Source organism: Plectropomus leopardus, chromosome 23 (assembly GCF_026936395.1).
Source record: "Plectropomus leopardus strain MGB_pleo_1.0 chromosome 23, ASM2693639v1, whole genome shotgun sequence".
NCBI classification, from domain to species: domain Eukaryota; kingdom Metazoa; phylum Chordata; class Actinopteri; order Perciformes; family Serranidae; genus Plectropomus; species Plectropomus leopardus.
The window spans coordinates 16,682,087-16,699,054 of NC_142198.1; the positions used below are offsets into that span (position 1 = coordinate 16,682,087).

Genomic DNA, 16,968 nt, shown 5'->3' on the forward strand with positions numbered 1-16,968 from the left:
CGCCTGCCAGATGGTCAGCTCAACAAGACACTGATGAATTGAAGTGATTTACAGCTTCTAATTTGCTCCTATCACTTATAAAATCTTGAAAATAGGTTGTAGCAGCCTCTTCTATAGTGGCACAATATGTTAACAGTTGACATAAACATAACATGAATGAAAACCTCAGTTAAAGTAGCTGTGGTACCACACAAATGTGGCCAGTAAGCTTAGTCTGTTGAACAATTTAAGTTGAAACAATAAGATGTTATTGTTGGGAAACTCAGGAAATTATGATGAGAAAATGACTTTATTTTGGTTATCAAATAACACAATTTAGAGTGCAACTACTGAAATACAACACTGTATATTTGAATTACATTTCCATGTTAGCAGCAATGGTTGAGTTATTTTTCTTTATCAGGTTGTGTGAAAGCTAACAATGATTGTGAAATTAAACGGCATCTGTTGTATTTGCATCTTGATTGGGGTTTGACTCATTTTATCATTACATTAAACTGCTCTCTAGTGGGCAGGAGATGCAACTGCAGCATTCACAGCGCTGATAAAGAGTGTTTTGGGCCTAACTCAATACACTGAAATGAAAAATAGCAGTTCATATTAACTTTAGAAAGAAGCTGAAGTCATAATCCTTTTGAAAAACATTAATACTCAAAGAGTGGATTTAGTCTGGTTTTGGGCTCAACTTTCAGTCAGTCTAACTGTCAGTCTGACAGTAGGTGTCAATGGATAAGGGAGGAAAAAACACTACCAGAGAGGATTTGAGTGCAATCCATCGCTTTATTGTTTTATTTTCATTTCATTTTACATTTGATGCAGACATTTTCATTAAAAGAATAAAATGGAAGATCACCTTCCCCCACATGACAATTCTTCATCAATTTTAATGTATCATTTCATGAAATTGTTCCTCTGTTGTACATCGCTATTCCTATGTCCCTTTCATTATTGCTGTTTCTTTGCATTTTTATCCATTTACTTAAGTGAAAATTCCACTACTGAAATAATAATAACATATACTGTCAGAACACTAAGTCTGTTACAAGCAAGCAACACCCTGAAAACACTGTGCTTTTTTGTGACATGAGTTTGTATTCGGCAAAATCGTCAAAAGGCTTGCTGCATTTCAAAAAGCTACACAACTAAAATACTATTTAAGAAAATTGTCATTTTTTTTTTAATTTCCTTAAGCCCTTGAATACAAATAAAAAAAATCCCCTCCACAACTTTTTATCATAAAGTAGAAAATATACGCTTACTTACAACAATTAACTTATACCTCTTTTTTATTTTTGTTCTAAGTTACAAATATTAATGACTCTTTAAGTTTAATGTTATACCCCCACCATCGAGCCAAATGATTTCTTTCATTTTCTTCCCAAAGAACGGTTTATTTTGCAGTCCACAGAAGTTAGGTCATTGTAAATCTGATATCCACTAAACCACCAAAAATTCATTATCGTGTTCCCTAGTAAGAATGCAAAGGCGGCATGAAGAAGGGGCTTTGTCATGGCCCTGTAACACTAATGGTAGCACTAACTGGTTAGCAATAACAACACCACTGACAAAAACAGTAATACCCCAGTCATTAGTGTTTGGTCCCAGAATGAAAACAGCAGCATTAAGCAGAAGACAACCACCAGCAATATGATTCCACGATGTTGTTGCAGGTCATTTAAAATACCTTGAATATATGAATAAATTTGATAAAGTTTTAATGATACCCATGCTACTGCTCCTACAACTGCTCCTACAACTGCTCCTACAACTGCCACTGCTACTCCTGCTGCTACTGCTGCTGCTGCTGCTGCTGCTGATGCTGCGGCTGCTGCTGCTGCTGCGGCTGCAGCTGCTGCTGCTGCTGCGGCTGCTGCTGCTGCTGCTGCGGCTGCTGCTGCTATAACTGCTGAAGTTGCTGCCCCAATTCCTGCAGCTATCACCCCCAAAAACCCAAACAGAGCACCGCAAAACTTTTTGAACCAGCCTCCTTGTTCTCCCTTTTTTGCTTTTTTTAGTTCTGTTACCACTACTTCTTCTCCTGCTTTTTTTCCTGGATCTTTGTCTGTTGCTACTTTTGGTTCTTCCTCTGTATCCTGTGGTGGTTCCTCTACGTCATCTTTTGTTTCTGATGATGATTCTTCGTCTGTTTCCATTTCTTCCTTTGTCTCTGTTGTTTCTTCTTCTTCCTTCTCCTCTGCTTCTCCTTCTCCTCCAGTTTTCTGCAAATCTGTCTGGAGGAATGCCTCCGCCAATGATTCTGCTGCAGGGCCTGTTAATTTGATCCACACATGCTTGGAGAGGTTGTTGTTAGCCTTTTTGCTGGTGTGTTGTTGTTGCATATTTACCATTGATATTCTGTTGCCCTCTTTTTCTACTTCTCTCCTCACTGTTTGGAATATCTCATTGGTGTAGCAGCCTCCTTTGTTTTCCATCACTATCTTGTCGGTTGTGTTGAGCAGCTCCGCCACCTGGAACTTGTTGCTCCTGTATTCATCCTGTTGGTTGTTTTCCCAGTTTTTATTATCTACCACATGGCATCGACTGCCGCACTTCTTTACCAGATCGCTGAGACATTTATTCTGAGCAACAAATTGCTCAATTGTCATCCCCTCTTGGAGCTGGTCACCATGAGTGAAGACGACAACAACATACTTTAAAGCTTCCTCAGAGAAATATTGAAGTATTTTGTTAATGACAGCCTGCTTCTGAGTAGTGAATTCTTCTACTTTGAGCACAACAAAAAAAGCATGAGGCCCAGGAGCACACTCTAAGATGCACCTCACTATCTCACGCTTCAGCTCCTCAGGTCTGTCCGTGTCAGAGAAATCAGGAGTGTCAGTCACGGTTATTCTTCGTCCATGGACAGATTTGGACACTGTTTGACACTGACGTGTTCCACGGGTGGAAGTGTGCTTTATCTCGAACACATCCTCTCCAAATATGGTATTTGCAAGGCTGCTTTTCCCAATTTTGGTTTTTCCGAGCAGAAGAATCCTGTAAATTTTGAGCACTAGAAGAAAAAAGTAATATAGAATTAATACTGTGCATTTCTTTTGGTTTTCTTACTTTGAAACTTCTTGCATGGAGATTTTTTTTCAATTAAAAATACTTTCTTTTTCCTTTTTTAAGATTCATCAATAATTACTGAGGGACTACTGATAGCATGAACATGTTAGTATGAAGTGGAGATTACTTTGCTCTTGTTTTAGTTTTGTGTGCGTATACTTAACTGAAAAGTTAATGTTATTGGCCTGATATATTAAGCATCTGGAGTCAAATAGAGAGATGAATGAATTGTTTTACTTTATTGAACCTGAACATATTTTAACTTGAGTAGTGCTGGCAGAAATATCAGTTTGCAAATGATAGATTAAAGGCGTTTCTGCCTCCAATTATTGCAAACTATGGGAGTGGAAATGAGGCTTATGCACAGGAAGTAATTTAGATTTATAAAACAAAGCCATGCATTCTCATAGCCTTATAAATATGAGGGAAAAAATGTATATTTGCATCTCTTGCAAATTGCAACTCTTGTTTTAGTTGTGTGTCTACACAGTTTTATGCATCTGGCTGCAACTCTTTCCATTTTATGCACAACAAGAAAACTATGAGGCCCAGGAGAGCGCTCTGTGGTGCACCTCAGTATGTTAGGATCTAACTTGCCAGAGAATCCTGGTGTCTCAATCAAAAGATATTTCTTTCCTTAACAGATCTTGACATTGCCTTGAAACAACGCACTTGCAACTCATCTTTTACAAAAATGTCTCTCCAAAGATGTTTTTACCTTTGATATTTTTCCCGGCTTGGGCTGCTCCTGTGATGACAATCCTTGTTAGTGGCACTAGAGGAAAAAAATGTTTGTAATTAGTTCTGAATAGCTCATTTGCTTTTGGCTTCTTCTTCTTTTACACTGTCACTTTAGTTTCATAAGAATTTTTATCTTTCAGTTTATGTTATCACTGAAAATCCCTGCACTATGCAAGTTACACTTGTACTCACGGGGTTGGCCAGGTGGGGCCACTGAAAATCTTGGGGTGGCACAACAAGACTGAATGCTGTAAAGCTTTTAGGACTTCTTTTATGCTGTTGAAGTATAATGTATAGGCCACTTAAAAGCTATGTCAATATGGAGAGTTAAGGAATGGCATACTGAGGCTTTGATTTCTTATTTTACAATTAATATTACTAATGATCTGATGTGCATACACTAATACTGGTGCAGTTAACATTTTGAGTTCAACAACAAAATGGTTTTAATATGTTATGTATCTTTAAATCTTTAAGCATATGGAAGGGCATGGGGACCCCAGAACGGAGCCATATAGCCAAATACTAAGAACTACAATAAGCTAAATATAAAAACGGCTAAGAAATGTTTTTCTTGACTAAGTGGTCCTGATATAAAGTCACATAAGTTTGCCTGTTCAAGAAATGTTTTTATAAATGTGACTTCTTACTTTGAAAAGGTCTGCAATAATAAAACAGGATTCCAAGCAATACTAATGCAGAAAACTGACTATGGCTTTATTGGGCCTTTGGTTGTTTCCTGTTGCAGTGTTTTCTATTTCGAGTAGCCTACAGGACATAAACTGATAATGTCTTCTATTCTCATGAGTTCTTTAGAGTTAGCTTGACTACTGCTCCCATCATTGTAATTTTTGCCCTCAAACAATGACCACTTTTTACCTGACACTGTTCCTTCTCGTCCTGTTACTTCTGCATTTCTTTCAGCCTCTTGTCCTGGTGGTGTTGGCATTTTTGCTGCATCTTCTTCTGCTGCTTCTTCTCTTGTTGCTCCCTTGTTCTCCTGCAAAACTACAACAGAAGGCCCAAGGAAAGCTTTTGCCAGTGATTCTGCTGCAGGCCCTGCCAGTTTAATCCACCTGTTCTTGGAGACACTGTTGTTAGTCTTTTCTCTGCTCACTTCCTTTGGCATGTTTCCTGCTGACTGGCTCCTTTTTGTCTGCACTGTAGAAGACAAATGACAAATAATTAATATTGCAGGTTTTTGTCTGGATTTTCTGGTGTTGCCTGAGACACTGTGCAGAGTGTATTGACTGTCTAAATGACAAGGAGAAAGTTAGAAAAACAAAGGCATTAACTGGATATTTTGATTTTGTGCAGACTTACAGTTAGGGATGCATGATAATATCAGCATGTCATTCATATAAGCAGATATTGGCTTTAAAATTAAATATTGGAATCAGCCAACATGCTGATTTCTGCCAACATCACAAACCAGTATTTTCTTTTTACTGACAAAGTCTACATGTACAAAACATCAACCCTATGTTAAAGTATTTTTCTTATTTTGCACAAAATTACATACATTGAAAATCATTGTGTTGTATGTCTCCATCTGCTGGTGGGCCATTATGATAAGAGTATGTATAATAAAATGTTTATTCCTCTGAATTACATACTGTACATTTTGCATATATTCTCTATCTCTTCCTTTTGTAAATACAATTACATGTCTATGTCTGTCTTTTTTTCTATTGTTCTTATCCCTAACTTATTTCCCTCCCCTGTACTGTGAGCATTGCCAACCCGGAAAAAATTCCTTGTTCCTTATTTGTTGAACTTGGCCAATAAACGTGATTCTGATTCTGATTCTGATACAGAAGAGACTTTATAATCAGTAACATTAGGCGGCCAAAATCTTTTATACATCTGCATATCGGGGGACAAAAATCCCAAAAATCTAATATCATGCATCCATGTTCCTGTTAAAATCCTGTAAAAATGGCTTTACCCTCAAAGATGAACACTCACAAACATTAGGTTTGTGCATGTTTTGTTTCTGGGGTGATCAATTTCTGCCCCCAACAAACACATTGTCACCTACAGCAGCTAAAACCAGTTGAAATTCTCAATATAGATTTCTCATCTTAAGACATTCCTGCAGCTGCATCTCTTTAATTTTACTCTAATCAGCTGGTGAAGGGGAAAGAATAATGGGCAGGTGGCCCAAATTTATGCACCATGTAATGTTGCTCTTTGCTACCATCCAGAGGTTGATGTAATACACCCCAGTGCATCACAGCATGGCATTTCTGGGAAATGGTCAGTGTTTTCAGAAATACAAAATATGTGACTGCTTCAGATAAGAGGCTGTATGCATGGCTACAACAATTGACATACTAATACTGATTTACAAAAACTTTTGTTAATACTGATTTACAACCGATATTTTCAAATGTGTTTATAATTCTAAGGATAATTTAGCCAAAATATGACTTTTCAAACTGCTACACATTAAAGAGTAATGTACAGCGATCAGAATTAAAAAATATTAACTGAAAGAAGTAATCTTAACTCACCGTCCATGTTGCAAGAAGATATATCATATAGAAGAGTAAAAATAATTTGGATCTATCAGACAACAGCCCTGTGTGTCTTTTCTCCTGTGGTCTGACAGCTTTTAATCCAATTTCACTTTCACTTGCTGGTAGAGGGGAGGGGTGTTTTTCTGTCTGGCTAGATTTGTAACAGGGTACAGTGGCTGAAGTTCTCAGGGCACACAAAAACACCACACACTTTATTTTGTAAAACATTTATTTAAGATCTCGTCAATGAACAATGTTATAACCATTTGACCATCTCTGTGATCTGTGTTACCGTTTACAGTATATGTTATAAACCTTGAAAACACTTTTTTAAAACAAATGTTCATATTAAAGAACTATGCCCACTAATTTCTGCTATGTAACATGTCATAGGCTTGCACTTATAATGTTGTATCTGTGGGGAAAACGTGTTGAGTAAAAGAAAGGGTGAATTTGTGAAATAGAAAGGAGCTAATTTATGTACTTGTGTTTGATATTGTCACTCTTAAGCCATGCTTAATGTTTGTTTTAGGTCTGTTTTCAATCTTTACAGCACTTTATAGAAACCCCACAACATTTTAGACGTGAAGAGCAACACTCAACTGCATAAATATAAATACAAAAACATGTTTGAGCCGACACACAACCATAAAATCACCTTAACACTACATTCACCTATACACATCCTGGTGGCCGAGGCTACCATACAAAGTGCTACCCTCTACTTAGTTATGACATCCACGCACTCAAACAGCAGTTGGAGGTTTAGTATCTTGCCTAAGGATATTGTGACATGCGGATTGGGATCGAACTGCCGATCTTCTCATCAATGGACAGCCTGCTCTATCTCCGGGGCCGTAGTCTTTCGATAATTTCATTTATTTTATCTAACAGAAATTGAGTTCCACTTGCGACATTCTCTGCTGCCGCCCGTGCTGCTTCCTGTCGTGTGGTTGCTCCCTCAGCTGCATCAATTCCCACTAACATTCCTGTCATTGCTCCCAGTCCTGTTGCAGCATATGTCATTGTCATTTGGTTCAATCCAGCTATGTCAGTTATGCCATTACACAATAATACTCCAAAAAAAGCTCCTAACAGTAAACCTGTTCCAATACCTGCACATTTTATCGAAAGCTTCTCAAACACGCTGTCCTTAGCCTGCTCTCTGATTTCTTCCTCTGAAATATTTTCTGGTGACTGTCTAACCTCCTCCTCCTTTTGTTGTATTTTTTTCTCCACATCTTGTAGCATTTCATTGGTGTAGCAGCCTCCATTGTTTGCCTCAATTATCATGTCTATAGACTCGAGTAGTTTTTTCACCTGGAACCGGTTGCTCCTGTATTCAAACTCTGACCTTTCATCCCAGTACTTATTGTCAATGACGTGACAGCGGCCTCCGCACTTCTCCACCAGGTCTTTTACAAACGGATTTACTTGGACAAAATTCTCAATTGTCTTTCCTCTAGGGAGCTGGTCACCATGAGTGAAGACAAGTGTTGCATATTTTAAAGCTTTGTCAGAAAAGTATTGGTTTATTTTGTTGACTATATCCTTCTCATGAACTGTGAACTTCTCCCATTTAAGCACAATGAGAAAAGCATGAGGCCCAGGAGCGCACTCTGTGATACACCTCAATATCTCAGGCTTCAGCTCCTCCTCAGATATATCTGTATCAAAGAAACCAGGAGTGTCAATCAGGGTGGTGCTTCTTCCATTGACAGATCTGGTTTCTGCTTGACATTTTCTTGTTCCAGAGTTGAGACTGTCGTTGATTGCGAACAGTTCCTCTCCAAGTATGGTGTTAATCAGGCTGCTTTTTCCAGCTCCAGTTTTTCCTAAGATGACAATTCTTCTTGTGGTTGACTCTAAAAAACAATAATACCTATCAGTGGCACTTAAAACCTGTTTTCAAGATACACAACCGAAAATTACAATAAAAATCCTCACTGGTCAGAAAGCAGTTAGCATTTATAGCCAGGTGTGTGGGACCAAAATTTGTGATCCGTTTTCCCTCTTGATCCATATTTGCCTAATGCACCTTTGACGTTTTGTGCTTATGGCCTAACTTAAAAGAAAACAAGCTACTTGATGCTAGTCTTGCTAAGCCAACTCATTTTTACCCCGACCCTACAAATATCGTCACTTGGACTTTGTGGACTTTAACATCTACATTTGATGTGTTAGGTTTCCTCCTCAGACGCCTCATCAGTTTGCTCCTGTTAAATGCACCTTCCTTCCCACCCTATAGTAACACTCCTGCTCCTTATATTATGTTGTTGTGCAAACTGGTGCAGCATAAGTTTGAAACTGGTAGCATTGAAAACTGACGCTGTCACCACCCAGTGCACATCATACCACAGCAAAAGGCTCCTTTCTTGGGTTGGTGTCTAATGCTGAAATCAGACCAAGCAGTGGGCTGACCAATATCCTTTTGATTGAAACTGCTACAAATTATTTTTGGAGACTTTTAGCTCACCTTCTCTCACGCCCTCAGTAACAGGAGATGACGAGGGATCTGCCTCTTCTTCACTCTCTGTGTCTGTTTCTGAAACAGAGATGTTACTTAGCTTTGCCAGGTAATCTTGATAGACAATGCTGAATGACATTTTTGCTATGTTAGCTTCCAGTTGATATTCGTTTTCATTCCTAAACAGTTGTGCATACAGAAATGAAATAGTCCGTGTTAACCGTCTTATAATCTACCATATTCACCTTAATTATGTATTAGGCATCCCCCTTTTTATGCCTCCACACTGGTGATAGTTGTATCTGGAGGCTTTGTGTTTTGGGGTTTCCCATCTGTACATCTGTACATCCATTCGTCCAATTCTCTTGGACGCAACAGTGAACTGATTTGGTAATGGTGGTCATAAGTCAGAGGTCAAGGTCACTGTAACCTAGAGCAAACCACGTGTGTAATATGAATCTTGAGATGGTGGATGTGGCTAAAAATTACTCCATTTTTGGACTTTTTATTTTTTTTCTTTACTGTTAGATCTGCTAGTTCTCAATATCAGATGACTGCGTAACTTCTGCGGCTTCTCTACCAGCTCACCTTGTTTCACATCCTCAGAAACATTGGCAGGAGATGATGAGGGACCTGCTGTTGGTCCACTCTCTGTAGCTGTCCCTGAAACAGAGGGCCATATGGTTCATGATTCAGCCTTGCCGTTGTTGACTGTTGATACAAGGTATACCACACTGTAGCAATGAGGCTAATTTATGATACTGATTAATCGGCCCTTTTTTACTTTGAATTTGTTCATAACCACTGCTTTGTCAGTTTTTTGCATCAGATGCAGAGAGGCCCCTTTCAAACAGTAAAATACACACCAGGCAGCCCCATTTCTGACGCCACCACCACCACTTTATCAGTGGATGTTGACGTCAGAAACTGACGCACCAAGACCCTCTTTGTGGTGGTATGATACGTACTTGGCGAAGGCTATTTCTGATGCTACTACTAGCTACCACCGTAGTATAGAGAGCAAGAAAGTATATATTGATGGGCAGTGGGTGTCCAGTAAACCAGGACATTTACCCAAGAACCTGTTGTTTGTTTCTCGTGTGAAACCAAAAGTCATTTAAGTTATTTTGATTACAACATAGTGCTTTTAGCATGCTACACTACAATGTAGGAGGGTAACTAGTGCATCATATTCTGATGTTAAAAGCACTTAAAAAGCAGTGTTTTTTGTTAAATTGGGAGAGAGATTAGGTCAGATTAGTTTGTTATACAATGCAAATATGGTCCAAGCTGGATTCTTGAATGTCTGGCTGCCTTCAATCTAAACTGCTGGTATTGGCTAAATCCATTCTTAAAGTGTGCTTGGCTTTATTTTGAAAGAAATAAGTTTTTTTTCTATTTGAAACCCCACTTTCCACCTCTTGGCAAAAGACACGATGACTGCCATGCAGCAGCAGCATAAGCAGTCAGTCATTCATTCATTCAATGGCTTTAGCTGCTGCTTAGTGAGAAAGTCAAGTACAGGAGTGGACTAAACCATTTTGCACTTTCTGTAGGGATTGCAAAGCCTCCACCACTTGTTTTCAAATACAAAGTTCCTTCTCTCAACTGATTTAGTGAGTCAATTTTGATTTAGCTCTTTCACTGATTTCCTAGAAATAAACAAACAATACCAAACATTAATTAGTCCCTGCTTTTCCCACCGCTTTAGTGCTCCTGCTTATGGCTTCATAAACATAATAAAGAAACGAAGAATAGTGTCAAACATAAAAAGAGATTAACGACCAGATTACAAACCAAGAATGTCTTACGTATATAATTTCTTCTAGCAGTACCAATCACTTTTAAATGATGTGAAAAAGAGACGGAATAAAAAGAAAGTTATCTAAGTGTTGCACCTGTGCACTGGGAAAATTATTTAAGACAATGCAATTTTCTTAAAATTCCTGCATTTTGTGACTTAATATGCAGTGTCCAGTCCTGACAGAAATAACAGAGAGAAATTGACTTACCTTCCATGTTAGCAAAAGCTCAGCAACTCTGGAGCAACAACTACTCACAGTGACACGCCTGCAAGAGTGCGTGTGAATATGTTGTCTGTATCGACCAGGTTTTTTTTTTTTCTTTTATATCTTGTCAACACTCTTTAACTTTGACAGGTTCGACAGTAGCTCTACCACATTCCTTAGAGACGTCAAAAACAATTTTCGCCTCCTCCCACTCCACAATGTTGTTCCCTCTCTTTGAATGATACAAAATGACTGACATCTAGTTTTGTTTGCTGTGTTAACTCTACCGTACAAACTGTAAATTTAAACAATAAATATAAACAAATATTCCTGTTTGTCCAAAAATAGATATTTCAGCTGTAAGTGCAGAGGAACGTAATGTAAATAGTCTACCTGCTAAGCAGTTGGGTTGACAAGAGGAGAATTTTAGTCACATGTGACGTGACTTCAGGGCAAAACTTAAGTGTCACATTATTGCACAGAGCTGGTTAGCTGGTAAAATAACTCCAAAATAAAGAGTGCTGAAAAGCTTGTTGTTATGAGCGACAGGTTTCTATAAGAACAAGACACAGATCTAATGACATATACGTCTGCACCAATCCAATTTTAGGTGATGACAATCGCACTGTTTGCTCATGTTGCTGTTGACGATGAAATGTGATCAAACCACATAGCAGTACACTTTAAAAAGGTTACCCGAATATGCTACAAAACCTGAATACGAGTATGTTTCATGTGTCCAACACCTCATTTTTCTTCTCTTTCCTTACTTACATGTCTTCATAAATAAAAAACAAAAACAAAACACAGCATTCCATCATATATTTATTGGTTTCAAAACTTTATTTTCTTACATTTTGTCAATTTTTCAATACTGATGCTGGTCACCTTAACCTCCTGCATCCCTGTGTCTTTATACAAGGACATTACATTTTAGGTTTGCTGCACCTTATTCTTCATTTTGTTGAACTTAGACTTGTGGACACTTTTTATGCCATCTTGTGGTAACAAAAGCACAGCATACTAATCCGTATAAAAAGGAGTTGACAGCCACCTCTGCCAAGTCAGTCTACAACTGATTCCGACAGAAAAAAAAGGAAAAGGTAAAAAAAAAAACCCACATTAAATATTATGAATGAAACTTGTTTATTTCTGCTTAATAACATTTATAGTTTGATACGGCATACATATTTGACCAACTTTAGCAATAGTTAATAGTAAGCTACGACACTGTTAATTAGGAAGTACTTAACTGAGGTAATTTGGATTTTAGTGATGTGGTTTTCTAACATTTCACACAGGTGTGACAGACTGTCCCTACAGACAAAAAGGGCATTCTTAGCTTGGAGTTTGGAGTAAAGAGAATCCATGGAGTTATAAAACAAACAAATCATAAGGCTTTTAGATATTGCATTTTTTTACAACTGTTTTCAGGGATTGAAATAATCAATTTTAGACTTTTTTTCCACACGTGTCCAAATTAAGCCCACTGTCCCCATATGATGACGTTGTTTTGGTTTTTTTTCTTCATAAGAACAATGTAATTTAACATGATTTTTAAAAATATTGAACAAATCTTCTGTTTTGATAAACAGGCCCATGTATTGCACACATTTTTTTTCCGACAAGAACACTGTGTTTTACATCAGTGGACTTTGACAGACGTCCTTTTTTTATTTTTCACATATCTTTGTAAATCCAACATTCAGATCAATCAGTTTGTCCAATACTTTGATTTATGACCAAACACCTGCAAAACTAATGACATCTAGGGTTTTAAAGGGGCCGAAAAGTTAGTAAATTTCCAGAAACTTTCCACAGGAAGTTAAGCTGGGGAATTTTGAAAATATTAACAAAAAAAAGTGTACTTGCATGAAATCTGTTTGTTTTAGTCAAGATTGTGCTAAAATATATTTTCCTCAACTATATTTAAAATTCCTGTGAAGGGCCAACCTTCAATTTCGTAAATTATAGGTTTATTCCCATTTATTCCCATAAATTCCTGTTAATTCAGTTTCTAACTTTGAAAATTCACAGAATTTTGCAGCCCTAATGACATCCGAACAATCATATCAGCTTTAAACTGTACTTTGTTTTGTACAGGGTATCAAATGCTAACAGCTAAACTAACAACATGGTAATATCAGTGGTTTACTTGAGGGTATATGCATGTATACAGGGTATACACACCTCTTTTTCTGGTCATCAACAGTATACCTGTCAGTCAAAAACCTGTAGAATACATGGGAGTGTATACCCGCTTCATCGTAGTACACTAACCATGTGAATACCACAACATTGCTTGGTAATATTATACCAATTGTACCAAACAGATTCATAGTCTTGTTTCAGTCTCTACAGTAATCTTAATAAATATATTTGGCCTCCTCTGTTATGAAATTATTTTATTACCCGAATGAATCATTCAGAAACGGAATAGTTTATGAAATTAAAACTTTATTTACACAAGTAAAATGAATACATAGGTTTCAGTTAATTCCTTGTTCATATTTGTCTTGGTGATATATTGTATTCCTCTAAAAAAAAAAAAACCCACTTATCCCAATTCATGTGTTACAAACATGATACTGTACATACATTAATGATATTTTCTGTTTAACCTTTGCAACAGGAAACAGTGAGCAGTGCTTTAAGGGCAGGGAGAAGTACACAGGTTTACTTAAAATAAAATAAAATAAAATACAATAAACAACAGGTAAATTTTTGCTGTGAAAGGTTACAAATGTTTTCTCTTTGTTTTTAAAAGTTTACACCACATGTACAGGCCAACACATCAAAACAACATTCTGTTATTTTAAAACTCGAATAAGAAACTAGAATTTAAAGCTCAAGCAAAAAGTACAACCCTTTTAATTACTGTATATGAATAAACAAATCAACTCAGAGGTTATAGTTTAGAAAGATTTTTTACAGGGAGATATGACTTTTGGAAGTAAATGATCTCCTCCTTCTTTAACCCTTTGATACCCGGAGTGAAGTCACTTTTCTTGTTCTGCTTTCAGACAGCTTTCACAAGTATATAAACCTTAAAATCCTAAGCAAATTTCTTTTGAGCAACTTGGTAAAAAGTGTACCACAAATTGTGAGAAATTTATAGATTCAGAAAATTATCTTTTAAAAAGCTAATGGAAAATGTTTTGGGATTTTATTTATTTATTTATTTATTTTTAAAAAAGCTTGGGAAATACCATAAATAGAGCTAATAATTCAGATCAGTTCATACTCCAGCTCATAATTCCATATTTAAAATGATGTAGAATTATCATTTTTAATTCCTTTTTCCAGGCAATTTCCTATATTTATTGATTTATTTATTTAAAGTAATTTTCAAGTTAATATGTGTTACTTTTTACCACTACTGTTGCTAATTTTTTGGTCGCTTCTCCTTTTGTTACTCATTGCCTTCTTTCCATGTTTTTGAAAGAAATCAAGCCAATTTGCTCACATTTTAAAATCAGAACAGTTGTTTTTGCGTTTTCATAATCAGAAGTTGTGGATGGTCCCAATAAAACTGTTCTATTCCTTATTGTTTTTTCGTGACCCCTCTTGAGTTATAGTGCATTCTAAGTTTTTTTGCTCCTTTTTAACTTTGGCTGTGATAGTCCCCCCAAATCATCAGGTTCTCTTTTACAGACAGCCCCTGCTGCCACTGCGACTGCTTTGCATGGTGTGTTTGCTCCCTCAGTGGCATGACATCCTAATAAACCTCCTGCCGCCATTCCTCCTTTTCCTCCAACTGCTGCTCCTGCAGCTGCTGTGATGTTAAAACCCAAGAAAGCTCCCAACAGTGCTGCTGTTGCAGTACCTGCCAGTTTGATCGAAATCTTCTTGGATACCCTTCCCTTAGCCTGCTCCCTGATCTCTTCCTCTGACATATTTCCTGGTGACTGTCTAATGCGCTCCTCTTGTTGTATTTCTTTCTCCACTGCTTGTAGCACCTCATTGGTGTAGCATCTTCCTTGATTTGCCAGCATTGTCTTGTCTATAGTCTTGAGTAACTTCTCCACCTGGACGTGGTTGTTCCTGTAATTATCCTGGTTGTTCCTCCAGTATTTGTTATCAATGACGTGGCAGCGGCCTCCGCACTTATTCACAAGATTGGTGGCCAACTGATTCTTGTAGACAAAATCCGCAATGGTCTGTCCTTTATCGAGTTGGTCACCGTGAGTGAAGACAAGGGTTGCATATTTTAGAGCTTCTTCAGAAAAGTATTGGTGTATTTTGTCAATTACAGCCCGCTCGTGCTTTGTGAATCTCTCCACTCCAAGCACAATGAAAAAAGCATGAGGCCCAGGAGCGCACTCTGTGATACACCTCACTACCTCATGCCTCAGCTCCTCCTCGGGTTGATTTGTATCAAAGAAACCAGGAGTGTCGATCAAAGTAATGCTTCTTCCATTGACAGATCTGGTTTCTGCTTGACACTCTCTTGTTCCAGAGTTGAGACTGTGGTCGATCTTGAACAGTTCTTCACCGAATATGGTGTTAGCCAGGCTGCTTTTCCCAGCTCCAGTTTTTCCCAAGATGACAATTCTCCTGTTTGAAACTGAAAGAAAGTAATGTCAATCACTTATATCTTACATTTGTCTTTGTATTTTTAAGAAGATACACATGAACCTTCTTACAATTAAAATTGTTGAAGAGCAGTTAGTTAGTACTGAGCATAGTAAAATTATATTAAAAAAAATGTTAATAAATGAAAAGGGCCAACGAGCAGATTAATAACCAAGAAAAATTTCAGTATCCAATTTTTCTAACCAAGGCCATAATTCTTAGCAACATTTATATTTTAGGCCCATGTAGGTAGTAAATGAGATGGAAAAATGGGCCCTTTAAAAGTTCAATGTTACACATTGATATTTTGATGCACGACAATGCCTCTACAAGCTTCAGTATCGTATTTTTGTCAAAATTTAGGGGTTAAATTTCAAATTTTGAAATCCAAGACTTTGTTTATTTAGAATTAAACACAAAAGCCCGTAGGCTATATTATGTTTGATATTAATAGTAAGTTATTAAAAGGAAATAAAGTCATAGTATCATACATCATAAAAATATAGGATGCCATAGAAATATCAAAGTCATCGAACTGTGTCCTTTGAAAATTACTTTGTATTATATCTCATGAAAATGTTATTTAAAAAATTATATGTCATAATTAAAAAAAAATCATAGCAAGTTTACTTTTCATCTCCCGTCATAAATCATATGCTGGATCCCCTAAATGGCACTTGGTCATCAAAACTTGATCCTTGATCTAAGATTTTTATTTCTAAATGCTGTTTTTGGTCAGTGGCCAGTTTAGCTAATTTTCTAAAATTTCTTCAGAGGGGATCCTTCCCCCCCAGAGCCATAATTCTAGAAGTACTGATCACTGATCAAACAAAGGAAGAAAATATAACACCTGCGCACGATAAACAACAAAACAACTCATGTTTAAATTTCAGTGAGCAGTTTTGTGTTTAAAAAAAAAGTTGAACAACCAAATACTAAGAATATCTTATGTATCCATTTTTTTTTGACAGTACCAATCACTTTTCAACAACCTGAAAATGTTATCAAAGTGTAGCATCCGTGCGGTGGAAAAAATTAAGATTCAAATCAAAACAGCTATATTTCAGTGTGCAATGTTCAGTTCTCACAGAAATAACTAAAATAAATTGGCTTACCGTCCATGTTGTCAAAAATAAAGAACCTTTGGAGTGACAATAATACACAGTAAGACGGCTGCCAGAGTGTGTGTGAATGTGTTTCCTGTATCTGCAAGGATCTTTTTTTTGTGCCTTGACAACCCTCATTAACCTTGAAGCTTTCGGCAGTAGCTCTGCAACATTCCTCGTGCTCAGGTGTCTTAGGAATGTGGTTGAGCCTGTGGAGCCGGTGGATGAGGCACCTGTGAGCCATACCTGTACAGATTTCTAACCACAACATGACTTTTGACAGACGATTACGTCACCTTTTACAATATAACTTGAGTAAAAGTCTTAAAGTATCTGACATTTGTTGTGTTTTAGTATTAATTCTATAATATTAAATGTACTTAAACATTGAAATTACAAGTACAGGTAAATGCTGTACTGTAAACATATTTTCTTCAGCAGCTTGTTGCTATGATTGATGGGTTCGTGGGCAGGGCTTTAGT

General features: G+C 37.1%; 2 protein-coding genes across 2 annotated transcripts; both read right to left on the reverse strand.

Moving 5' to 3' along the window:
- Positions 1–760: 760 nt before the first annotated feature.
- LOC121962448 (GTPase IMAP family member 8-like) lies at positions 761–10,888 on the reverse strand. Its single transcript, XM_088074035.1, has 7 exons — positions 10,809–10,888; positions 9,385–9,459; positions 8,806–8,874; positions 7,178–8,194; positions 4,687–4,968; positions 3,785–3,841; positions 761–3,010 (listed from the first exon to the last, which is right to left on the reverse strand). Exons 1-7 carry the CDS (start codon positions 10,813–10,815, stop codon positions 1,536–1,538), a joined length of 2,982 nt encoding a protein of 993 aa, XP_087930161.1. The 5' UTR covers positions 10,816–10,888; the 3' UTR covers positions 761–1,535.
- A 2,354-nt stretch (positions 10,889–13,242) lies between these two features.
- Positions 13,243–16,629, reverse strand: LOC121961949 (GTPase IMAP family member 7-like). Its single transcript, XM_042512080.2, has 2 exons — positions 16,496–16,629; positions 13,243–15,372 (listed from the first exon to the last, which is right to left on the reverse strand). Exons 1-2 carry the CDS (start codon positions 16,500–16,502, stop codon positions 14,390–14,392), a joined length of 990 nt encoding a protein of 329 aa, XP_042368014.2. The 5' UTR covers positions 16,503–16,629; the 3' UTR covers positions 13,243–14,389.
- Between the last annotated feature and the right edge of the window lie 339 nt (positions 16,630–16,968).

Coding starts and splice junctions, on each gene's coding strand:
- LOC121962448 (XM_088074035.1), bottom strand. Junction 8,875..9,384: donor TTCTGAGGATGTGAAACAAG/GTGAGCTGGTAG, acceptor TCTCTGTTTCAG/AAACAGACACAGAGAGTGAA. Junction 3,011..3,784: donor AGCCGGGAAAAATATCAAAG/GTAAAAACATCT, acceptor TTTTTCTTCTAG/TGCTCAAAATTTACAGGATT.